Raw genomic sequence first — 27,224 nt, forward strand, 5'->3', positions numbered from 1 at the left:
AGTCATGCTTGGATACAGCACTAATTGTGGGAATTCAAATGTTTGGCATTTCTCTCCCAAAGAGGTTGGAAAGATGTTTTGGTCCACTGTTTCAGGGAATGCTGTCTGCAAGTGGTAGCATCATTGTATCAACATAGCTGACCAGTCATGCCAAGGCTAGTGCAAAGTGATTACATGCATTCTTTATATACAACCTTTCATTGTGTTTTTAGTCTCTACAATTGTGTAATTTAGTACACGAACAATTGTAAATGAATAACAATCTATCTTGTCAGATAAGCAAAATGCTGACTGCAAATATCCTGTTTTCATTTACCTGACACTTCACTCTTTTCTGTGCTGCCAATTGTAAAACCAGAGCAGTTGAACTCTCTGAATATGCATGATAATCCTTCTCGTTCTTGGAGTAGTTGTCCGAAGGACCTGTCGTTTGAAAAGGTCTTTGAAGAAAAAGCTGGTTATGACAACTCCAGATCTCTTAGCAGCATGATATACATTGTATTGTGAAATGAGAACAGCTCCTGCATATTTAAATGCAAATACATTTTTTGTGAATGTGCATTCTGATAAAATGATTCATTTTGAAGGAAAAATACAGTGTTTTTTAATCTTATAATTTAGATTTCAATATGTTGGAGTGCTCTTAAAAATCATGGACATCAGGTCTGCTGGCTCCCCTATAGTATATTAACTTAACAGTTATGTCGTATGTAAAGTTTTACAGCTGGTTTTACTAGTCTGCTGTTGCTGTGTGGCACAACGAGACAACGAGGAGGCCCCTGAAGTTTTTGGAGGGCAGCCCTGTAGTGAAACACCAGTCTCTGGCTGTTTAATGGCCTAGATGGGGTAACGCCTAGGGAAACCAGAGCCCAGAATTTGTGGACTTTGACCTGGTTGTGCAATACTTCATTGAGAAACTCCCCATTACTTATATCCCCATTACTTATATTATTACCAGAAAAATACCCTGAAAGATGCAACTGAGAAATCCTACACAAAACCAGATGCTGACAGTAATATAGATGCTGACATTGATACCCAGATACTGTTATCTTAACCTCAGGGACTAATGACTGTATTTATTCAGTCTTAACTGCCTCGACTACTTTGTATACACTCAATCTTGGCACGAGTCCATCGAGGCAATCTGGCAAAAGTCCAGAGGCCATCGACTACTAACCGCTATTGGGTCAAATACTCTTATTTCCTACTATGTGAACATCAGTGTATCGCTGACAGAGAGCAAGCATCAGTGCACACTGCGTAGACTGTCTGTCTGCCAAACATCTTTACAGAACACTAGTTATATATGTATTACTTTTTGTAGGGAAGAATGAAAGACTGGGAAACTGCCACTAGCAAAACAAAGCATAGATGATCTCCTTGTCAACAAAGTGACAGAAGTGCTGCCAGAGTGGTGTATGTAACAGTATGGATGGGTCTTATTGCCCCGTTTCCAGCATGAATATGGATAGGAGGAGTATTTGGCATGCCTACAGGGTAATCCTTTGATATTTAGCTTTGGAAAGCACAGTGGGATGGTTGACTTTTAACTTGTCTGCTTGTTCATATGGCGATGTTTGATTTCCCTCATATGGAGATGTTTGATTTATGATCCGGAACAAAAGTGTAGGGAATTACTCCTCTATATTTTTCTGAGCTAGCATAACAAGGATCCAAGGCCCCACAGACTCATCCTCCTCTAGTACCTCCTACTCAGCCATCTTGGCATATCTAAGACTTTCTATTTGAAATATTAGGGATCAGTATACCAAAATATATCTTAAGAGTTCTTTTTTTTACAGTGCCAAAAGTAAGGTAAGGTGGTTGCTGGTATGCTGTCATTTTTTCCTACCAGTTATTTTTTATGAAGTGTGTCGATTTGTCCACATTTTAGGAAAACAGATTTTGCTGTAATTTCTATGACAATATACACTACCGTTCAAAAGTTTGGGGTCACTTACAAATGTCCTTGTTTTTTAAAGAAAAGCACATTTTTTGTCCATTAAAATAATATCAAATTGATCAGAAATACAGTGTAGACATTGTTAATGTTGTAAATGACTATTGTAGCTGGAAACGGGCTGATTGTTAATGGAATATCCACATAGGTGTACAGAGACCCATTATCAGCAACCATCACTCCTGTGTTCCAATGGCATGTTGTGTTAGCTAATCTAAGTTTATTATTTTGAAAGGCTAATTGATTATTAGAAAACCCTTTTTGCAATTTTGTTAGCACAGCTGAAAACTGTTGTGCTAATTAAAGAAACAATAAAACGGTCCTTCTTTAGACTAGTTGAGTATCTGGAGCCTCAGCATTTGTGGGTTTGATTACAGGCTCAAAATGGCCAGAAACAAAGAACTTTCTTTTGAAACTCGTCAGTCTATTCTTGTTCTGAGAAATGAAGGCAATTCCATATGAGAAATTGCCAAGAAACTGAAGATCTCGTACAACACTGTGTACTACTCCCTTCACAGAACAGCGCAAACTGCCTCTAACCAGAATAGAATGAGGAGTGGGAGGCCCCGGTGCACAACTGAGCAAAAGGACAAGTACATTAGAGTGTCTAGTTTGAGAAACAGACACCTAACAAATCCTCAACTGGCAGCTTCATTAAATAGTACCCGCAAAACACCAGTCTCAACGTCAACAGTGAAGAGGTGACTCCGGGATGCTGGCCTTGTAGGCAGAGTTGCAAAGAAAAAGCCATATCTCAGACTGGCCAATAAAAAGAAAAGATTAAGATGGGCAAAAGAACACAGACACTGGACTGAGGAAGATTGGAAAAAAGTGTTATGGACAGACGAATCTAAGTTTGAGGTGTTCGGAACACGAAGAACATTCGTGAGATGCAGAAAAAATGAAAAGATGCTGGAGGAGTGCTTGACGCCATCTGTCAAGCATGGTGGAGGCAATGTGATGGTCTGGGGGTGCTTTGGTGCTGGTAAAGTGGGAGATTTGTACAGAATAAAAGGGATCTTGAAGAAGGAGGGCTATCACTCCATTTTGCAACGCCATGCCATACCCTGTGGACGGCGCTTAATTTGAGCCAATTTCCTCCAACAACAGGACAATGACCCAAAGCACAGCTCCTAACTATGCAATAACTATTTAGGGAAGAAGCAGTCAGGTGGTATTCTGTCTATAATGGAGTGGCCAGCACAGTCACCGGAACTCAACCCTATTGAGCTGTTGTGGGAGCAGCTTGACTGTATGGTACGTAAGAAGTGCCCATCAAGCCAATCCAACTTGTGGGAGGTACTTCAGGAAGCATAGGGTGAAATCTCTTCAGATTACCTCAACAAATTGACAACTAGAATGCTAAATGTCTGCAAGACTGTTAATTGCTGCAAATGGAGGATTCTTTGACGAAAGCAAAGTTTGAAGGACACAGTTATTTAAATTTAAAAATCATTATTTATAACTTTGTCAACCACTTTTTTATATTTACTATTCGTTTTGCAACTCATTTCATGTATGTTTTCATGAAAAACAAGGACATTTCTAAGTGACCCCAAACTTTTGAATGGTAGTGTACAGTCGTGGCCAAAAGTTTTGAGAATGACATGGAGTAAAGTGGGAGATAAATCTTAATTTTCACAAAGTCTGCTGCCTCAGTTTGTATGATGGCAATTTGCACATACTCCAGAATGTTATGAAGAGTGATCAGATGAATTGCAATTAATTGCAAAGTGCCTCTTTGCCATGCAAATTAACTGAATCCCAAAAAAACATTTCCACTGCATTTCAGCCCTGCCACAAAAGGACCAGCTGACATGTCAGTGATTATTTCGTTAACAGAGGTGCGAATGTTGACAAGGCTGGAGATCACTCTGTCATGCTGATTGGGTTTGAATAACAGACAGGAAGCTTCAAAAGGAGGGTGCTGCTTGGAATCATTGTTCTTCCTCTGTCAACCATGGTTACGTGCAAGGAAACACGTGCCGTCATCATTGCTTTGCACAAAAAGGGCTTCACAGGCAAGGATATTGCTGCCAGTAAGATTGCACCTAAATCAACCATTTATCGGATCATCAAGAACTTCAAGGAGAGGGGTTCAATTGTTGTGAAGAAGGCTTCAGGGTGCCCAAGAAAGTCCAGCAAGCGCCAGGACCGTCTCCTAAAGTTGATTCAGCTGCGGGATCGGGGCACCACCAGTACAGAGCTTGCTCGGGAATGGCAGCAGGCAGGTGTGAATGCATCTGCACGCACAGTGAGGCGAAGACTTTTGGAGGATGGCCTGGTGTCAAGAAGGGCAGCATAGAAGCCACTTCTCTCCAGGAAAAACATCAAGGACAGACTGATATTCTGCAAAAGGTACAGGGATTGGACTGCTGAGGACTGGGCTAAAGTCATTTTCTCTGATGAATCCCCTTTCCGATTGTTTAGGACATCTGGAAAAAAGCTTGTCCAGAAAAGACAAGGTGAGCGCTACCATCAGTCCTGTGTCATGCCAACAGTAAAGCATCCCGAGACCATTCATGTGTGGGGTTGCTTCTCAGCCAAGGGAGTGGGCTCACTCACAATTTTGCCTAAGAACACAGCCATGAATAAAGAATGGTACCAACACATCCTCCGAGAGCAACTTCTTCCAACCATCCAGGAACAGTTTGGTGACGAGCAATGCCTTTTCCAGCATGATGGAGCACCTTGCCATAAGGAAAAAGTGATAACTAAGTGGCTCGGGGTACAAACCATTGGGTCCATGGCCAGGAAACTCCCCAGACCTTAATCCCATTGAGAACTTGTGGTCAATCCTCAAGAGGCTGGTGGACAAACAAAACCCCACAAATTCTGACAAACAAGAATGGGCTGCCATAAGTCAGGATGTGGCCCAGAAGTTAATTGACAGCATCCCGGGGCGGATTGCAGAGGTCTTGACACTTATGAAGGGCTTGTAATTATACTTCAGTATTCCATAGTAACATCTGACAAAAATATCTAAAGACACTGAAGCAGCAAACTTTGTGGAAATTAATATTTGTGTCATTCTTAAAACTTTTGGCCACGACTGTAGGTTGTTCTGAAGTTAACTCTCCAGTCTCCACAATTACAAAATATAGCCCTACAGTACAGTACTGTGTAGCTCAATAGAGTTAAAGTGAACTCCATTAACTATAGGATGATGTTAGACAGAGGAGTCCATTAGTATCCGTGATAGCCATGCTCTGTGGCTGTGTGCAGGAATCTGCTGACAAAGCATACTGTATATTAAGGTATGCCCACACCTTTTTTAACTAGGGCTGGACAATATGGCCTAAAAATCCTATCGTAATTTCTTTCAAACTTATGGGCATTTTACGATATACTGTTTTTTTTGCGCAATTAAAGGTCAACACACCGCATTTCAAACAATCAGGAATAATCTAATGAATACAGGGCTTGTAAAAGTATACTTAGGCTAAATTGAAGCCTTCCACAACCATAAGACCCACTAATAATTAAATTATTTCATAAAAATAGTTTAAACTGTTTTTTTTTTGCAATAATTATTGATCTGGCTTCAAAGTCCGTCTATGTTTCAAATTTAACCAGACCCATGCACATACAGTAATAATGTCCAACTTCTGGTAACAGGCATTATAGAACATTAACACAGGTCTCATAAACAATCTCTCATGCAGAAGCCCACTTGCTAGTGAGTAGCAAGCTAATCTTTATATGTAAAGTCTAGCCATCCTGGATCTATTTGCTTGCTAACCAGGTAGAACAGTTGAACTGTTATGAACACACCCTCCTGCCTGTTTCCACCTGTTTGAACAACACGGCCTGTTCACTTTGTTAGATGTAGAAATCAAGTGGCCCACCTGGATATGAAGATGCTTATTTCTCAGAATGAGAACGAGTTGCCAATCCCCTACATAAATGTGTCTTTTTATGCTCATTGCACATTTATAAAACACATACTAACAGCTAGCACATAGCAGTATGTGGCTTAAATGCTGTTGCGGTACATGGTAACACAGAAACTGAGCATAACTTTTCCACAATCATGTTCTTTGATACTCTCGTTTTAGTAGGGTCTGCTCTGTTCTACACTTTGGGAGTTGAGACATGAAAAAGGTATCGTTAGAAAGGGAATCGACCAATTCTATTGGACCAAACGTCAAATACAAATAGCAAGTTGAAACTAGGCTTGGGCGGTATACCGTATATATATACCGTAGTTGGAAAAAGCCACGTATCGTTTTTCAATACCGCCAATACCGTTAAAACAATTGTTTTATATATATTTTTCTAAATATGACTGTTTGTAGCTACTTTTTAAGTAAGTACCTGCAGTTAACTTGTGCAATACGTTAGGAGATGAAGAACATTACATTCTTCATTTAACTTGTCACATTACTGTCGTCCCCAGTCATGTGTCACGTGGGGTTTTACAAGCACACAATGACGAGAGAACGGACGGAGCCTTGTTAGTCACTCACTGTTGTGCAGCATGCGCCAGGGGATCTAATTACAGTATGGAATTTACAACTAAATGTTTGCCAGCTAGATATCTTATAACTATTAAGTTAACTGTCTAAAAATGTGTTAAATACTCTGCGGTTGTGCATTTTGTTTGTTAATTTAGTAGGTAGTAAGCTACACTACATGACCAAAAGTATGTTGACAGCTTGGCATTGAGCATGGGAATCTTATGCTTGTGTGCAGCTGCTCGGCCATGGAAACCCATTTAATGAAGCTCCCGACCAACAGTTATTGTGCTGACGTTGCTTCCACAGGCAGTTTGGAACTCAGTAGTGAGTATTGCAGCCAAGGACAGACAATTAAAAAATACATATATTTTTTACCCCTTTTTCGTGATATCCAATTGGTAGTTACAGTCTTGTCCCATTGCTGCAACTCCTGTACGGACTTGGGACAGGTGAAGTTCGAAAGCCATGCGTCCTCAGAAACACGACCCTGCCAAGCTGCACTGCTTATTGACGCACTGCTTGCTTAACCCGGAAGCCAGCCGCACCAATGTGTCGGAGGAAACACTGTACAACTGCGACCGAAATCAGTGTGCATGCGCCCGGGCCGCCACGAGTCGCTAGAGCGTGATGGTACAAGGACATCCCGGCCGGCCAAACCCGGACGACGCTTGGCCAATTGTGCGCCGCCTCATGGATCTCACGTTTGCAGCCGGCTGCGACAAAGCCTGGGATTGAACCCGGGTCTGTACTGACACTTCTACCACTGCGACGCAGTGCCTTAGACCGCTGCACCACTCGGGAGGCTCGGACAGACAATTTTTATGCGCTTCGGCACTCGCCGGTCCAGTTCTGCAGGCATGTGTAGCCTACCACTTCACGTTTGAGCCGTTGTTGCTCCTAGACGTTTCCACTTCACAATAACAGCAACTTACAGTTGACTTGGGCAGCTCTAGCAGGGCATACATTTGACAAACTGACTTGTTGGAAAGGTGGCATCCTATGACGGTGCCACATTGAAAGTCGCTGAGCTCTTCAGTAAGGCCATTCTACTGCCAGTGTTTGTCTATGGAGATTGCATGGCTGTGTGCTTGATTTTGTACACTTGTCAGCAACAGATGGCAACCAGCAGGTGGTAACCAGTAGTTACCATACCCAATCTGCTAGCTGGTTGCTACTTAAATTCCCCAGGACATTTACAGTATTAGGCAAGACTGGCTTCTCGTCTTGTGCACCAGAGGCATGGAATAGTCTACAATCCATGCTTCATCTACTGTAGATGAGTTAGTGCCACTGAATGAATTTAACATTTTGATGAGAGACTCTGGTACAGAGGAGTGTAAATGCTTTTTTTAGGCTGGATCATGTTGTTGTATTGTTGTATGTTTTAAATCTGTAATGTATTGATAGTTGCTGCCTTCTTGGCCAGGTCTCCCTTGAAATAGAGACTTTGGGTCTCAATGTTTCAGTGGGCTTTTCCTGGTTAAATAAAGGTAAATAACTTTTTTTTTTACTGTGAGTAGCATTTTTGAGTTACTTGTATAGTTTAGGTCTGAAATGGTACAAAATGCACACTTTAGCATTTAGTTAGCATTCTCTATGGGATTTTACATGTACTTGTTAGCATGTACTTCTGATTACAGAGTTGTGGGGTTTGAAAACAGCACCCCTTGTGTTTAGTGTAAAAAAAAAAATTATTTAACCTTTATTTAACTAGGCAAGTCAGTTCTCATTTGCAATGACGGCCTACTCCGACGACACTGGGCCAATTGTGCAGCGCCCTATGGGACTCCCCATAGCCGGATGTGATACAGCCTGGACTCAAACCAGGTACTATAGTGACGCCTCTTGCACTGAGATGCAGTGCCTTAGACCGCTGCGCCCAATATACAGAATATCCCAGTATGGCACAAGGTCGGTATGAAGGTATGACAATTTGGATACTGCCCAAGCCTAGTTGAAACTGCTTCTTGTCAGAGAGGACGAAGTGATATTTCGTCTTTGTTGTTGTCAGTGGCAGGGGGAGTAGCTTTGTGTCTGTGCGAGTGGGAAGGTGCACAGTGCACACAGCACAGAAGGAGCGAAGGAGACAAGACCAAAAAGACAACGCTCATAAAAACAACATCAACCCCCCCCCCCCCCCCCCACACACACACACACAAAAAAAAAAAAATTGCAATACAGGCATTCGGAACATCGTGCTAAAACATACATTCAAATGAATTCGATATATCGCCCAGTCCTAATTGTAACATGACCTATAATGCCAATCAAATTGTCAGTCATTAGCTTAGAAGCACAAGGTTGTTAGTGTCTTTAGCTAGGTCGTTAATCCTAGTCACAAACACTTTCTTCAGACTGGGGAAAGTATTTCTATAGTGTTGTTGTTTTAGGAGTATTATCAGGACGTATGAACCAGAGTCACTTTCCTGGATCATTTGATAAGGACAAAGGAAGATAAACAATTCAGCAGATTTAGTTTGAAATGGAGACTACAGAAATACCACTCTTATCTCAATTCATCATGCATTTTTCTTATCCTCTCTTTGTCTTTCACCTTTGTCAACTTTGTCAGACATTCTATTTCTCACTCACTTCACACTTTTCCAAGCCTGTGTCCTTGTCTGCTCTTTCTCTGTTTCACTCCAACTTTATCTCTGTTGCTGTTCATCTCAGTCTGTCTGTGGTTAAAGGTCACCTTGTCTTTCCCAGGCATTCTATGTGGCATTCTATGTGGTATCTGTTGTGTTCAGCCTCTGTCGCTGGTCAGGGAAGCATTCCAGTGTAATTAACCTGCCTGCTACACGGCGGTTCATTAATCCGCTCACACTGAGAGGGCACTGTGCCCTGACACTCTCCACCACAATACACACCTCCTTTCTGCTACACACATATGCATGAACACACACACAGGAACGCACCGGCGCGCAAATACACACTATTGGAGAGAGGGCGTGTACTCTGCCGACTGGCCAGCAAAAAGAGAAAGACACACACACACACACACACACACACACTACTATGCCAGGAAATAGATAAATAGGAGCACTCAACTACAGGTGCAGCTGAAACAAAGCCTTTAGACACTGAATCAAGCCCTTTTCAGGCTGCAACAAAACAGCGCTGGGCAAACTGTAAGTGGATACAAATGATTCAGCCTCATGGTACACTGATTTCCTCCATCAGCACCAGCACCACCCTCCTCTCAGTGTTACCCTCCCCAGCCTTAGCATCTCTCTGCTGGGCTGTTTTTCTCAGACTCCCCCACCCCTACCTCCCTGGAGCTATACCAACCTTATCCCCAGACCCCAGCCCGGGATGTCTGTCTGTCTGCATGTTTGTGTCTGTGCATCAGCTGCCATTCTCACAGCCCAGCTGAACCTGGCAGAATTATTTCACACAAAGGAAACAGGAAGTCAGAGTGTGGAGATTCGTCATGGCCATGGCTGGTTGGTTGGTATTCATCTAGGTTGGTGGTGCACAGTTCTCTCCTCTGCCCTTTCATTTAGCCTAAGCGGACGACCCCTTGGGTCAAGTCGACTGCCTTTATACTAAAGCTTTAAAGAATTTCCCTTGTCCTCCTATCCCCTGGTGACTTTTAAGAGATGTGGGCTTGAATATCTCCTCTGCTCAGGGTTTAACCAGGCACTGTTAGCCACCATTCATGTGCTGGGCTGTAGACTGAACCTCATGATGCTCCTATGAGCAGGACAGTGTGCACTGTGCAGGTAGAAGAAATTGGTTCTAAGTGAGGAAAATGCTCTAGAAGAAAATAACCCAGGAAGGTTTTATAACTGTAATAAAGTCATGATCGACAGCACAGCTTCTCAACTGTCATCTAGTTTGGTGTGTGTCTGTGTGTGTGTGTACTTTTTAATCAGCTCCACCTCAATCTTAGTACATACATTGCATGTTAGTTACACAGCCGTGATTACAGTATGGTTGAGATCTGTGTGCAGGACTTTTACTAGCAGTTCAAGGTGTAATGCTATGCAGCGTCCATCTGTCAGGTTTCTGAATAGCACCAAACTGTGAATACATTTAGTTAACATACTCACTCTGCATTGGCTAAAAAGGCATGTGGAAATGTCATTTTTCTCAGGAGAGTGGTCATGGAACAGTTTATTTTAGTTTTATTAGTCGTAAAAACTGCACTGAGGAAAAACAGGCGTCAGTGATTTAGTGACCTAACAGGCTGCACAAAATAATGCCACCATTATGCATTTCCTGTGTGACTTAAAACGAACAGGCATTATTAGAAAATTGCGCATTAGCCCGAGTCAGCAGTTTGTATGCTGCAGTCCCATTACATTTAGAATCGCGAGAGGAGGAGACAGGGAGGACGAGAGATGGACAGAGCACTTTGTCAAAAAGAAAGAAAGAAAGAAAGAAAGAAAGGGGTTGAAAGATGGAGGAAAGAAAAGGGGGGAGAGAGAGGGACAAATGCAAAAGGGATGCAGGGGTGCAAAGAGGAAATTAAAGGAGTGATGTGGCCAAATGCAGACAGGACAAGGAGAATGAGAGAGATTGAGGATGATGAAGAGAGCAGCGGAGAAGGAGAGCAGTAATTGGAAGCATATAGTGGTTGGGATTGGAGGCGGGAGAGAGGTTTAAATCACTGGTCTGAATGACAGCTTTACGTGGCCCTCGGAGCCTGAACCACCTCCATTTAATGAGACCAGATAGAAACCTCCTTACTGCCTTTTCTATTCTCTCTTTTCTCTTTTTTATTTTTCTGCCATCCTGCAATTTCAGGAATATCACTCACCACCAACTAGGCTGATATATCAAGTTTAAACTGTTCTCTCAACTGTTAATGCCGTAGCATATAGTAAGGATACTTCTGAAAGGGCAGAAATGGGTCTGTCTTTGTTTCGTTGCTGGGGTTGCTGGATCCTCACTTCAGTCATGCTCATACAGTATAAACATAATTATGAGTGGGCACACTTGGCAAACACAACAGTTGTTTCCATGAGCTCCGCTATGAAGTTATTCTACCGGACAGATGCCTCCTGGGAAGCTCTGTTTTCTGTCTCTGATTACAGGAGAAGAAAGCAGCACTCTGGACAATGAACAGTGGTAGGCCAGAATCCCCCTTCTCTACTCCCTGCCTTCTCTGTCTCATAGCAACTACCATTTAATCAGCGCCATTCTTATCAGTTTGTCGCCAAACAAATATTTTTTTTTTCTTCATAATTTACTTAGCAGTCACGGTGTTGCTAGATTAATAAACAGGTATAACACATTTGTCATTGGATTCTTGCTGTCTCTCAGTAGTACAGCTCTATCTGAAGGGGATATTACATCTGTACACCTGGTAGTTCAGGATGATATTTGTAGTTTTATTTCATCCTTCATCCCTCCTGATGTGTTCACTGACTTACAGTCCAAACTCACCGACATTCTAGACATTTCCTACGGAGAACTAGTCCCTCGAGATTCTACCCTCCCCTCCTTCTACCCCTCCCCCCTCTTTTTCTGTCTCTCTCTCTCTCTCTCTCTCTGGTCTGGTGTCACGTTGAGCCTGTAATATCGCCCACACGGACTCGGCCTCCTGTGTAGTTTAGCTTTCACCATTTTTTTTTCCTCTCCTTTCCTTCTCTACCTAATTTTTTTGATATTCACAAAGACTTCTTTCTGTGCCTGGTCTCCCCTGACATTGGGCAGCTGGCTTTCATCTTACGTCTCTCATAAAAAGAAAGAGCGAGAGGGAGTGTGGGTAAGAAAATAGAGAGAGAGAGAGATTTTAGTGTGTAGTAGCTTGAAGAAAACTTGATATCACTCTTCAGAGATTGAAATGTTTCTCCCAGATTTGGCATTTCCCTGTTAAACACATCATCTGGGAAAAAATGTGAGAATAAAAGTGAATACATTTTGCGCCATTAATTGTGGTGACCTACCTACTCATGATTTATCACAAGTGGATCTTTTACAGTGGTGTCACTGTCATCAAAAGCCAGCTCAATTGCTTATAGTGGTCACAAAGACGCATCTGTGATACTACACACGGTGTGCGTATGACCTCCCCATCCATTTTGTAGCCTCATATCATGGTATCCATTTTATACTTATATGTCAATATCCCCTGTGTGTGTGCGTTGATTTTAGTGGATTTTACATGACCACACATCCACATGCTCAGTACCTCCCTGGTTAAAACAACTGCCCCCTGTGCCAGACCGGCACAACGTGTGAGATCTGACATGGTCAGATGTTTAACGGTGAAGGTGCCGTAACAAACCACTGCACCTCTACACTCTTAGAAAAAAAGGTTGCAAAAGAGTTCTTCGGCATAGGAGGACCCTTTTTGGCTCCAGGTAGAATCCTTTTGGGTTCCAGGTAGAACCCACTGTGGAAAGGGTTCAAAATGGAACCCAATGGGTTCTACCGGGAACCAAATAGGGTTCTTCAAACGGTTCTCTGAAGCTGAAGAAGCCTTTTAGGTTCTAGATAGCACCCTTTTTTCTAAGAGTGTAGAAACTCCAACAGACACTGATGTGTGTGTGTGTGTGTATTGTCTTATTTCGCAGTTCATTCTTGTTATTCTATCCCTACTGTGTTGTGCTTGGCTGACTGTATTGAGGGTACTGTGAGAGGTAGTTAGTAGGGTGTTCTTTAAAAGAGGGAAGAGGGATTGCTGAAAGTGCAGAAACAGCCAAAGTGGTGTGGTGATGAATGTGTGAGGGTGTGTGTGTGTGTGTGTGTTTTCTTTGGGCCAGAGACCTGTGTTCTCCCTGAATCAGGTTCTCAGCTCTTTTAAAAGAGCTCTTCCTGTGAGCCCACTCAGGAAATTGTTGCTGAGCACTTGGCAGTGGACTTGGACAATCCCAGAGGCTATGTGCGTTTTTGTGTATGTGTTTGCTTGGAAACTTCTGTATGACTGTGTGTGTGCTTGGACACTTGTTTGTATTTGTGTGTGTGTGTGTGTGGGGGGGGGGGGGGGGGGGGGTCGACACTATTTTCCCAGCCTGTACCTCTGTGTATTTCTGTCAGAACAAGCCCCTGTAATTGTTTAGTTCCATAAGTCCACTTAGAGTTACAGCTCACCAGTGTATTCAATAAGGGCCTCTGAGTGACTGTTTCCTCTGGCCCTCTCCTGGTTAGTTCTCCACTCAAACATTGTTGATGTTGACCCTTCAACCTTCTCAACGGAGTTGACATTTCAGCCTTTTCACATTGTGTCCATCAAAGAGATAGTTTCATGACCTTTCACCCATGTATTATATATGTCAATGCTCCACTACGTCCCTGGCCATCACCTCCTCTGTGACCCCAGGGAAGGCTCATGACCATCACTGTCACCTGACACTATCTATCATCTCTCTAGGACCATACCTTTGGCCTCTCTGAACAAAAATATAAAGTGTTGGTCTCATGTTTCATGAGCTGAAATAAAAAATCCCAGAAAAGCTTATTTCTCTCAAATTTTGTACACAATTGGCATGCTGACTGCAGGAATGTCCACCAGAGCTGTTTCCAGATAATTTAATGTTAATTTATCTACCATAAGCCGCCTCAAATGTTATTTTAGAGAATTTGGCAGTACGTCCAACCAACCTCACAACTGCAGACCACGTGTAACCACGCCAGCCCAGGATCTCCACATCTGGCTTCTTCACCTGCGGGATCTTCTGAGACCAGCCACCCGGGCAGCTGATGAAACTGAGTTTTACTTCTGTAATAAAGCTCTTTTGTGGGTAAAATCATATTCTGATTGGCTGGGCCTGGCTCCCAAGTGAGTGGGCCCACCCACGGCTGCACCCCTGCCCAGTCGTGTGAAATCCATAGATTAGGGCCTAATTAATTGATTTCAATTGACTCATTTCCTTATATGAGCTGTAGCTCAGTAAAATTGTTGAAATTGTTGCATGTTGCGTTCATACAGTGCCTTGCGAAAGTATTCGGCCCCCTTGAACTTTGCGACCTTTTGCCACATTTCAGGCTTCAAACATAAAGATATAAAACTGTATTTTTTTGTGAAGAATCAACAACAAGTGGGACACAATCATGAAGTGGAACAACATTTATTGGATATTTCAAACCTTTTTAACAAATCAAAAACTGAAAAATTGGGTGTGCAAAATTATTCATCCCCCTTAAGTTAATACTTTGTAGCACCACCTTTTGCTGTGATTACAGCTGTAAGTCGCTTGGGGTATGTCTCTATCAGTTTTGCACATCGAGAGACTGACATTTTTTCCCATTCCTCCTTGCAAAACAGTTTGAGCTCAGTGAGGTTGGATGGAGAGCATTTGTGAACAGCAGTTTTCAGTTCTTTCCACAGATTCTCGATTGGATTCAGGTCTGGACTTTGACTTGGCCATTCTAACACCTGGATATGTTTATTTTTGAACCATTCCATTGTAGATTTTGCTTTATGTTTTGGATCATTGTCTTGTTGGAAGACAAATCTCTGTCCCAGTCTCAGGTCTTTTGCAGACTCCATCAGGTTTTCTTACAGAATGGTCCTGTATTTGGCTCCATCCATCTTCCCATCAATTTTAACCATCTTCCCTGTCCCTGCTGAAGAAAAGCAAGCCCAAACCATGATGCTGCCACCACCATGTTTGACAGTGGGGATGGTGTGTTCAGCTGTGTTGCTTTTACGCCAAACATAACGTTTTGCATTGTTGCCAAAAAGTTCAATTTTGGTTTCATCTCATCAGAGCACCTTCTTCCAGATGTTTGGTGTGTCTCCCAGGTGGCTTGTGGCAAACTTTAAACAACACTTTTTATGGATATCTTTAAGAAATGGCTTTCTTCTTGCCACTCTTCCATAAAGGCCAGATTTGTGCAATATACGACTGATTGTTGTCCTATTTACAGAGTCTCCCACCTCAGCTGTAGATCTCTGCAGTTCATCCAGAGTGATCATGGGCCTCTTGGCTGCATCTCTGATCAGTCTTATTCTTGTATGAGCTGAAAGTTTAGAGGGACGGCCAGGTCTTGGTAGATTTGCAGTGGTCTGATACTCCTTCCATTTCAATATTATCGCTTGCACAGTGCTCCTTGGGATGTTTAAAGCTTGGGAAATCTTTTTGTATCCAAATACGGCTTTAAACTTCTTCACAACAGTATCTCGGACCTGCCTGGTGTGTTCCTTGTTCTTCATGATGCTCTCTGTGCTTTTAACGGACCTCTGAGACTATCACAGTGCAGGTGCATTTATACGGAGACGTGATTACACACAGGTGGATTGTATTTATCATCATTAGTCATTTAGGTCAACATTGGATCATTCAGAGATCCTCACTGAACTCCTGGAGAGAGTTTGCTGCACTGAAAGTAAAGGGGCTGAATAATTTTGCACGCCCAATTTTTCAGTTTTTGATTTGTTAAAAAAGTTTGAAATATCCAATAAATGTCGTTCCACTTCATGATTGTGTCCCACTTGTTGTTGATTCTTCACAAAAAAATACAGTTTTATATCTTTATGTTTGAAGCCTGAAATGTGGCAAAAGGTCGCAAAGTTCAAGGGGGCCGAATACTTTTGCAAGGCACTGTATGTTTGTTCAGCTTTGCACACTCCTGGTATTCTCTCAACCAGCTTCATGAGGTAGTCACCCGAAATGCATTTCAATTAACAGGTGTGCCTTGTTAAAAGTCAATTTTTTGGAACTTCTTTCCTTCTTAACGTGTTTGAGCCAATCAGTTGTGTTGTGACAAGGTAGGGGTGGTATACAGAAGATAGCCCTATTTGGTAAAAGACCAAGTTCATATTATGGGAACAACAGCTCATATAAGCAAAGAGAAACAACAGTCCATCATTACTTTAAGACATGAAGGTCAGTCAATACGGAAAATCGTTTCTTCAAGTGCAGTTGCAAAAACCTTCAAGTGCTATGATGAAACTGGCTCTCATGAGGACCGCCACAGGAAAGGAAGACCCATAGTCACCTCTGCTGCAGAGGTAACATCAACTGTTCAGAGGAGACTGCGTGAATCAGTCTTTGTGAGACGCAGAGTAGGTGAACGGATGATCTCCGCATGTGTTGTTCCTACCGTGAAGCATGGAGGAGGAGGTGTGATGGTGTGGGTGTGTTGCTGGTGACACTGTCAGTGATTTATTTAGAATTCAAGGCACACTTAACCAGCATGGCTACCACAGCATTCTGCAGCGATACGCCATCCCACCTGGTTTGCGCTTAGTGTACTATAATTTGTTTTTCAACAAAACACACATCCAGGCTGCGTAAGTGCTATTTGACCAAGAAAGAGAGTGATGGAGTGCTGCATCAAATGACAATCACCCGACATCAACCCAGTTGATATGGTTTCGGATGAGTTGGACCGCAGAGTGAAGGACAAGCAGCCAAAAAGTGCTGAGTATATGTGGGAACCTTTTCAAGACTGTTGGAAAAGCATTCTTCATGAAACTGGTTAAGAGAATGCCAAGAGTGTGCAAAGCTATTATCATGGCAAAGGGTGGCTACTTTGAAGAATCTAAAATATATTTTGATGTGTTTAACACTTTTTTGGTTATTCCATGATTCCATGTGTTATTTCATAGTGTTGATGTCTTCTCTATTATTCTACAATGTAGAAAATAGTAAAAATAAAGGAAAACCCTTGAATGAGTAGGTGTGTCCAAACTTTTGACTGGTACTGTATATATTTATACATACTCCAGACTCCAACATTTCTCGTCTTAATACACCCGCAATAACATCTGCTAAATATGTGTATGCGACCAATAAAAGGTGATTTGATTTTAGATGACACTGAGACAAAGAACAGAGCATAATTGTTTTCCTATTTCAACCTTTTTAGCCAAAGTATTTTTGTAAGGAAAGCCAGGAAGTCTTGACACGTCTAGTCTGGCTAATATCTAACTCTCCAAGTCCTCCTTACTTCAGAATCTGGAATGGCTCTTTGATGTTGTCGACAATGAAGAGGGCTGTGAAGTGGGCTTTGTTTTTACTGGTTGGCTCTCCCCTGTGTCTTTCTCTCTGAAACACCCACACGCTCAGCCACACACAGCCCCCGAGTGCTGCCAATCATTGAGAGGTCTCAACCCCCGAGGACAAACATTTGAGAGAAACTAGTCTCACAATTGCTGAGCGAATATTGCATTAACAAACGCCCTCCTTTCCAGACCAGTGTGGTCACAGCTCTCCCTTCGCTGTGAGTCACGTGGATCGCATCAGCCAGGCCTGTCAGCATTAGAGAAGCTAATATTTCACTATGGCTTCTCTGGGATACCCCAGATATGACACACACAATACCACAATAGAAATCCACTGATCAGTTAGGACACAGGGTTGAAGGTTATTATCAGTGGTATAAAGTACTTAAGTAAAAATACTTTCAAGTACTACTTAAGTCATTTTTGAGGGTTCTGTACTTTACTTTACTATTTATATTTTGGACAACTTTTACTTTTACTCCACTACATTTCCAAAGAAAATAATGTACTTTTTACTCCTTACATTTTCCCTGCCACCCAAAAGTACTCATTACATGTTGAATGCTTAGCAGGATAGGAAACGGGTCCAATTCACGCACTCATCAAAAGAAAATCCCTGGTCGTCCCGACTGCATCTGATCTGGCAGACTCACTAAATTATACCGATTATGCCTGAGAGTTGGAGTGAGCCCCTGGCTATCTGTAAATAATAATTGTGCCGTGTCGTTTGCTTAATATAAAGAATTAGAAATTATTTATACTTTTGATACTTAAGTATATTTTAGCAATTACATTTACTTTTGACACTTAAGTATATTTTAAACCAAGTCATTTTAGACTTTTACTCAAGTAGTATTTTACTGGGTGACTTTCACTTTTCAATTAACTTAACCTTTTACTCAAGGATGAAAATTAGGTACTTTTTCCACCACTGGTTATTATGAGTCCAAGACAACGCTTTGGATGTAAATGAGATGAGCTGGGTGATTAGAAAGATGACGAGATGAAGAGATGGAGAGATGAAGAGATGGAGTGATTACTGAGACAGTAATCAGGATAAAAGGAAGAGAAAGGCTGTGAAGTGGTGGGAGTGAGAAAATATTGGAGTTGTGTGTGTGTGTGTGTGTGTGTGTGTGTGTGTGTGTGTGTGTGTACAGGGTTTAAATGTCAACCCTAATCACTGTAGAGAGAGATGAACTTTACACGTCACACACCTGGCAAGCGGATGCTGCTAGTTTCCCATTACTCCTGTTTTCTACTTCCTTTTTAATATGGCTTTTCAAAGTGAAGTTCAGCACATCTTTCTCCCTCTCACTTGGTCCCCTCCTCCCCTCCTGCCTATATTTTGCTGAGACAGTCCCCATGTCTGCTGAGTAACTGACCCACATTCCAGTGTGACAGGATACCCTTAGGGTAGGGGTGTCAAACTCATTCCACAGAGGGCTGAGTGTCTGCAGGTTTTTGGTTTTTCCTTTCAATTAAGAGACAACCAGGTGAGGGGAGTTCCTTACTAATTAGTGAACTTTAATTCATCAGTCGAGTACAAGGATTGTGCCAAAACCCGCAGACACTCGGCTCTCCGTGGAATTTGTATTTGTATTTATTAGGGGAAGCAGCTACTCTTCCTAGGGTCCAAACAGAGTTTGACACATGTGCCTTAGGGCAGTGTTTCCCAACCCTGGTCCTCAAGTACCCCACAGTACACATTTTCATTGTAGCCAAGGACAAACACACCTCATTCAACTCATTGAGGGCTTGGTGTGCTTGTCCAGGGTTACAATAGAAGTGTGTGCTGTTGGGGGTACTGGAGAACCAGGGTTGGGAAACGCTGCCTTAGTAGTACCGGTAGTGTGTCTTTAGCTGTGTTTAGACAGTCAGCCCAATTCTGGAATTTTTTTTCACTAATTGGTCTTTTGCTCAATCAGATCAGCTGTAAAAACTAATAAATAAAAAGATCTGATATGATTCATCAAAATAGCAAAAAAGATAAGAATTGGGCTGCCAGTCTAAATGTCTATGGGGGTGAGAGCACATGTTTGCATGTCTGTATCTTTGTGTGTGCTGTGGGGTATCTGTGTTCAGCCTCAGGGTTTAGAGGGGAATCAGTCTCTGAACAGGGAAATCTCTGACCAATGAGAGTCAATTGATGTTCCGCTCATCTGCATGTGTCTGTTTTTTTTGTTTGTTTGCTTTTGGTGTCTGGCCATGACAGTCAGATTTTTGCACAGTGCTCGGAGATAGCACTCCCTCTACTGGTCACCATGTGTCCTTGCGGGGTACTATCCTTTACAATAAAGAGAATAGTCCCACATTTGCCTCAGCCCTTGGTTCCTTAATGTGATCAAGATTTTTGAAGGTGACAATGCCATAGTAGATGAAAAGCAACTCTGGAAATCTGAACTTTTTTATTTAAAACTCTGTGTTGTCATTTCTTGTTCCATTAAATCAAATAAAAAATCAAATCAAATGTTATTTGTCACATGCACCGAATACAACAGAATACAACTTAAGAGTGAAATGCTTACTTACAAGCACTTAACCATCAATGCCGTTTTAATAAAGATACCTAAAACGTTTGTTTTTTAAATGTACAAATAATTAAAGAGCAGCAGTAAAATAACAATAGCAAGGTTATATACAGGGGGTACCGGTACAGAGTCAATGTGTGGGGACACCGGTGAGTCGAGGTAATTGAGGTGATATGTACATGTAGTTAGAGTTATTGAAGTGACTATGCATAGATAATAACAGAGAGTATCAGCAGCGTAAAAGAAGAGGGGAGGGGGGGCAATGCAAATTGTCTGGGTAGGCATTTGATTAGATGTTCAGGTGTCTTATGGCTTGGGGGTAGAAGCTGTTTAGAAGCCTCCTGGACCTAGACTTGGCGCTCCGGTACCGCTTGCCGTGCGGTAGCAGAGAGACCAGTCTATGACTAGGGTGGCTGGAGTCTATGACAATTTTTAGGGCCTTCCTCCGACACCGCCTGGTATAGAGGTCCTGGATGGCAGGAAGCTTGGCCCCGGTGATGGACTTCTGTAAAGGACAGATGTTCACATTTAGTGTCTACATGTTAGATTGTCTTTTGGATGGGTCTGATGATGATTGGTGTGTGTCACTTCTCTTTTTCGTCTGTGTGTTTACAGGTGTGTGGTGTGTTGGCATGCCTCGTGGGGGATACTGGGTAGAGTGCTAGCTTCCTAAAGATTGGCCAACAGGAGGAGAAGAGAACAGAGGAGGAGTGCCAACATGGCTCTGCCCGACAAACACAAAGTGAAACGCCAACGACTAGACAGAATCTGTGAAGGTAAGAGACACTTCTATTTTTGTACACTTAGGGAGAGAAAGGGTTCCAAAAGGGTTCTTTGGCTGTCTACATAGGATAACCCTTTTTGTAGAACCCTCTGTGCAAATCTACCGATGTGTCCTTGAGCAAGGCACTTAGCCCTAATTGCTCCTGTAAGTCGCTCTGGATAAGAGCATCTGCTAAATGATTAAAATGTGTAAATGTAAAATGTTGGGGACGGCCTTTTAGGTTCTAGATTCCTCTGTTTCCTCCTCTGTCATACTGCTGAAACTGAATCACCCCACATTGAGACAAAGATGTTCTCTGAGTCATATCTGTTCCACTGGAAGAGACTAAAGGAAGTATTTGCTGTAGTGTGCAGGTCATATAGTCCTAGGGGTTGTGAAGAGGATCTATTTTTCTCTCCTCTCCCTTTTTCTCCCCAATTTCGTGGTATCCAATTGGTAGTTACAGTCTTGTCCCATTGCTGCAACTCCCCTACAGACTTGAGAGAGGCGAAGGTTGAGAGCCATGTGTCCTCCAAACACGACCCTGCCAAGCCGCACTGCTTCTTGACACACTGCTCACTTAACCAGCCGCACCAATGTGTCGGAGGAAACACTGTACAGCTGGCAGCTGAAGTCAGCTTGTAGGCGCCCGGTCTGCCACAAGGAGTCGCTAGGGCGCGATGGGACATGGAAATCCAAGGAGGCCAAACTCTCCCCTAACCCGGACGATGCTGGACCAATTGTGTGCCCCCTCATGTGTCTCCCGGTTGCGACAGGCTGTGATACAGCCTGGGATCGAACCCGGGTCTGTATTGACACCTCAAGCATGTAGTGCCTTAGACAGCTGCGCCAATCGGGAGGCTCTCTCACTCTTTCTGTCTGTCTTTCTCTCTCTCTCTTGCTCTCTGTCTCTCTCTCGCTCTGTCTCTCTCTCGCTCACTCTCTGTCTCTCTCTCTCGCTCTGTCTCTCTCTCGCTCTCTGTTAGCTATAGCCCATCCATCAGCAGAGGTTATAGCAGTAAAGCCTGCTGTCAGCCCTGTGTTAGAAAGGACCTGGCCACGCTGGGTAGGGTCACAGTAGGAATGGTCCTGGCTCCTGTTCTCACTGTCTATTTGTCTGAGAGACAATATCAGTCACCGTGACTGGATTAATCTCTTGTACTGAGAAGATCATGTCAGCAGAGATCATATTTGGCTCACAAAATAAGCTCGTCTTTGTGTGTGTGGGTGTGTGTGTGTGCATGTAGCCTGCATGTGTATATATGAATAGCCCATCAGGTATTTAAGCCCTATAACTTTGTCAGAATGTAGAAAGGGACTGAGTTAACCTGCTTCATGACGTAGCCCTCTGTCATCATCATGCGTCACTTCACTATGCCGACTCATCACATCACTCTACCTTTTGTCTGCCTCCCTTCATGTTTACCGCAACACTACAAGTCAGTTAGAGAGATGGTGAGTCACAACAGGGCCTGACTTTCACGTTTAACTTTAGGAATGACTCAATCCAGCCAGAATGATCCATCTGTCACAGAACACAAGGAATTTTCCACTAAGAATGAGGTTTTCCAGGCTAATGGTGGAACCTCCCGGGAGAGCCAAATGGAGTCCCTGGGATAGTGTGGGTGAGAGGGAGTGAGAGAAAGCATGTGATACTTCCCCACCTCATGTGAAAGGAATTTGTAGTACCTTCATAAGGGGTATTCAGGCTGGTGATTGTGTTACTATATTTTAGCCTTGCTGAGCTTTGGGGGGGAACATCCACACACTGGCACCATTATTCATTAGTGATGGGGGTAAAAATCCATACAGTTACATATCGGGATACTATTTTTGATGATATATCCTATAGTATCGTTGTGACAATATTGCAATATTATTTTTGCGCTAGTTGGCTGTACTTGCACCAAAACTCCAGTATTTTCCTTCATAGCTTGTTCTCCATCTTCTTTTTAAATAGGGAGCAAATTTGTTTCAACACTTATTTCCATGACTGATTCAAACTCGTTTTATCATGGCTATCTCTTGTCCCTCTGCAGCAGACATATGGTTGGAACATCGAATTACAATCCAATCACAGTATCGAATCACAATGCATATAGAATCGTGAGAATCGCAATACATATAGTATCGGACCGTAAGTATTGTAAAAAAAATATCGTATTGTGAGGTCCCTGGCAATTCCCATGGTAGACATACACACCACTTCCACCCCCTCGACTGTAGCTTTCCAGACCTGCAGCATGCCATGCCCTGCCTATAGTCTTTAACAACCTTTACTGTGTGCGTGTGTGAGAGACCCGTGGGACCAACGGCCCTGCCCAGCCCTCCAAACCACAGCATTGATGGTTGTCTTACAGGGCCTGGGAGAGAAAGTAAGGAACCTCAGGCCTGGCCAAGGAGAGAGGGAGGGAAGGTAGGGGGGAGGGAGAGAAAGAGGGGGTATAGGAGGTGGACGTGGGTTGGCAAGAGACTCTTAAAATCTAGTTTGATGTTTCCAGATTGCTGTGCTGCTTGCTGCTGAGTAGAGACTTTGTAATAAAGAGAATCACTTCACCAAACGTTGGGATTGATTATGTACGCTAGGCTCTGACAGTCATTTTCTGTTTTATAAGAGCCCTGCGTGTGTGTAAATGTGTATGCATATTTGTATGTGTGTGCTTGTGCATGGCAGGAAAGGCAAATGAACCTAGCACTACAGTACTGCACTATGCTCCTCTACACCCCAGTATCTCTACTTGTACATTCATCTTCTGCACATCTATCACGCCAGTGTTTAATTGCTAAATTGAAATTATTTCACCACTATGGCCTATTTATTGTCTTTACCCCCCTAATCTTACTTCATTCAAATCAAATAAAATTTTATTTGTCACATACACATGGTTAGCAGATGTTAATGCGAGTGTATCGAAATGCTTGTGCTTCTAGTTCCGACAATGCAGTAATAACCAACGAGTAATCAATCTAACCTAACACTTCCACAACAACTACTTTATACACACACAAGTGTAAAGGGATGAAGATATGTACATAAGGATATATGAATTGGTGATGGTACAGAACGGCATAGGCAAGATGCAGTAGATGGTATCGAGTACAGTAAATACATATGAGATGAGTAATGTAGGGTATGTAAACATTATATTAAGTGGCATTGTTTAAATTGGCTAGTGATACATTTTTTACATACATTTTCCGTTATTAAAGTGGCTGGAGTTGAGTCGGAATGTTGGCAGCAGCCACTCAATGTTAGTGGTGGCTGTTTAACAGTCTGATGGCCTTGAGATAGAAGCTGTTTTTCAGTCTCTCGGTCCCTGCTTTGATGCACATGTACTGACCTCGCCTTCTGGATGATAGCGGGGTGAACAGGCAGTGGCTCGGGTGGTTGTTGTCCTTGATGATCTTTATGGCATTTCTGTGACATCGGGTGGTGTAGGTGTAACTGGAGGGCAGGTAGTTTTCCCCCGGTGACCAAAAAAGTCGATACCGATTAATCTGCCGATTTAAAAAATAAAATATATAAAATAAAGGTATTTGTAATAATGACAATTACAACAATACTGAATGAACACTTATTTTAACTTAATATAATACAACAATAAAATCAATTTAGCCTCAAATAAAATGAAACATGTTCAATTTGGTTTAAATAATGCAAAAAGAAAGTGTTGGAGAAGAAAGTAAAAGTGCAATATGTGCTATGTAAGAAAGCTAACGTTTAAGTTCCTTGCTCAGAACATGAGAACATATGAAAGTTGGTGGTTCCTTTTAACAGGAGTCTTCAATATTCCCAGGTAAGACGTTTTAGATTTGTAGTTATTATAGGAATTATAGGACAATTTCTCTCTATACGATTTGTATTTCATATACCTTTGACAATTGGATGTTCTTATAGGCACTATAGTATTGCCAGTGTAACAGTATAGCTTCCGTCCCCCTCCTTGCCCCTACCTGGGCTTGATCCAGGAATACATCGACAACAGCCACCCTCGAAGCAGCATTACCTATCGCTCCACAAAAGCTGCGGCAAGGGGAACAACCACTCCAAGTCTCAGAGCGAGTGACGTTTGAAACGCTATTAGTGCGCACCCAGCTAACTAGCTAGCCATTTCACATCGGTTACACCAGCCTAATCTCAGGAGTTGGTAGGCTGGAATTCATAACAGCTCAATGCTTGAAGCACAGCGACGAGCTGCTGGCAAAACGCACGAAAGTGCTGTTTGAATGAATGCTGGTGCCTACCATCGCTCAGTCAGACTGCTCTATCAAATCATAGACTTAATTATAATATAATAACACACAGAAATACGAGCCTTAGGTCATTAATATGGTTGAATCCAGAAACTACCATCTCGAAAACAAGACGTTTATTCTTTCAGTGAAATACGGAACCGTTCCCTATTTTATCCAACGGGTGGCATCCATAAGTCTAAATATTCCTGTTACATTGCACAACCTTCAATGTTATGTCATAATTACGTAAAATTCTGGCAAATTAGGCAGCCCAAACTGTTGCATATACCCTGACTCTGCGTGCAATGAACGCAAGAGAAGTGACACAATTTCACCTGGTTAATATTGCCTGCTAACCTGGATTTCTTTTAGCAAAATATACAGGTTTAAAAATATATACTTCTGTGTATTGATTTTAAGAAAGGCATTGATGTTTATGGTTACGTACAGTCGTGCAACGATTGTGCTTTTTTCGCAAATGCACTTTTGTTAAATCATCCCCCGTTTGGCGAAGTTGGTTGTCTTTGTTAGGAAGAAATAGTCTTCACAGAGTTCGCAACGAGCCAGGTTAGCAGGCAATATTAACTAAATATGCAGGTTTAAAAATATATACTTGTGTATTGATTTTAAGAAAGGCATTGCTGTTTATGGTTAGGTACACATTGGAGCAAGACAGTCCTTTTTCGCGAATACGCACCGCATCAATTACATGCAACGCAGGACACGCTAGATAAACTAGTAATATCATCAACCATGTGTAGTTAACTAGTGATTATGATTGATTGATTGTTGTTTATAAGATAAGTTTAATGCTAGCTAGCAACTTACCATGGCTTCTTACTGCATTCGCGTAACATGCAGTCTCCTTGTGGAGTGCAATGTAATCAGGTGGTTAGAGCATTGGACTAGTTAACTGTAAGGTTGCAAGATTGAATCCCCGAGCTGACAAGGTAAAAATCTGTCATTCTGCCCCTGAACAAGGCAGTTAACCCAACGTTCCTAGGCCGTCATTGAAAATAAGAATGTGTTCTTAACTAACTTGCCTAGTTAAATAAAGGTGTAAAAAATAATAATAATAATAAAAATATCGGCCAAATCGGTGTCCAAAAATACAGATTTCCGATTGTTATGAAACCTTGAAATCAGCCCTAATTAATTGGCCATTCCGATTAATCGGTCAAACTCTACTCTGGAGAGCCTTACGGTTGTGGGCAGAGCAGTTGGTGAACCAGGCGGTGTCGTTTAGCTCAGTTACCTTAGCTTTCTTGGGAACAGGAACAATGGTGGCCCTCTTGAAGCATGTGGGAACAGCAGACTGGGATAAGGATTGATTGAAATGTCCCTAAACACACAAGCCAGCTGGTCTGCGCATGCTCTGAGGATGCGGCTGTGGATGCTGTCTGGACCTGCTGCCTTGCGAGGGATAACGCGTTTAAATGTTTTACTCACGTCGGCTGCAGTGAAGGAGAGTCCACAGGTTTTGGTAGCGGGCCGTGTCAGTGGCACTGTGTTGTCCTGAAAGCGGGCAAAAAAGTTATTTAGTCTGTCTGGGAGAAAGACATCCTGGTCCGCGACAGGGCTTGTTTTCTTTTTGTAATCCGTGTGTAACAGTATAACTTTAGACCGTTCCCTCGCCCATACCCGGGCGCGAACCAGGGACCCTCTGCACACATCAACAGTCACCCACGAAGCATCGTTACCCATCGCTCCACAAAAGCCGCGGCCCTTGCAGAGCAAGGGGAACCACTACTTCAAGGTCTCAGGTCAAGTGACGTCACCGATTGAAACACTATTTAGCGCGCACCACCGCTAACTAAGCTAGCGTTTCACATCCGTTACACTGCTGCAAACACACCCCCCTTTTGACCTTCCTCCTTTTCCACAGCAACCAGTGATCCGGGTCAACAGCATCAATGTAACAGTATAACTTTAGACCGTCCCCTCGCCCATACCCTGGCGCGAACCAGGGACCCTCTGCACACATCAACAGTCACCCACGAAGCATCGTTACCCATCGCTCCACAAAAGCCGCGGCCCTTGCAAAGCAAGGGGAACCACTACTTCAAGGTCTCAGAGCAAGTGACGTCACCGATTGAAACACTATTTAGCGCACACCACCGCTAACTAAGCTAGCGTTTCACTTCCGTTACACGTGATTGACTGTAGACCCTGACACATACCTCTTGTGTCTTAGCCGTTGAATTGCGACTCTACTCTGTCTCTATACTGACGCTTAGCTTGTTTAATTGCCTTGCGGAGGGAATAGCTACACTGTTTGTATTCGGTCATATTTCCGGTCACCTTGCCCTGGTTAAAAGCAGTGGTTCGCGCTTTCAGTTTCGCGCAAATGCTGCCATCAATCTACGGTTTC

The 27,224-nt window shown here is 42.8% G+C and overlaps 1 protein-coding gene across 2 annotated transcripts in view; it reads left to right on the forward strand.

Annotated features, from left to right (window-relative positions):
• The window catches only part of LOC139411880 (C-terminal-binding protein 2-like), a 116,367-nt gene that overhangs the window by 23,832 nt on the left and 65,311 nt on the right, over nucleotides 1–27,224 (forward strand). For both annotated transcript variants that reach the window (XM_071158683.1, XM_071158674.1), the window contains one exon: nucleotides 20,470–20,630. In XM_071158683.1, coding sequence (XP_071014784.1) covers nucleotides 20,573–20,630 — 58 coding nt within the window. In that variant the 5' untranslated portion in view covers nucleotides 20,470–20,572. The remainder of the gene's footprint in view (nucleotides 1–20,469; nucleotides 20,631–27,224) is intronic.

This window comes from Oncorhynchus clarkii, chromosome 1, assembly GCF_045791955.1.
Source record: "Oncorhynchus clarkii lewisi isolate Uvic-CL-2024 chromosome 1, UVic_Ocla_1.0, whole genome shotgun sequence".
In the NCBI taxonomy this organism is placed as follows: domain Eukaryota; kingdom Metazoa; phylum Chordata; class Actinopteri; order Salmoniformes; family Salmonidae; genus Oncorhynchus; species Oncorhynchus clarkii.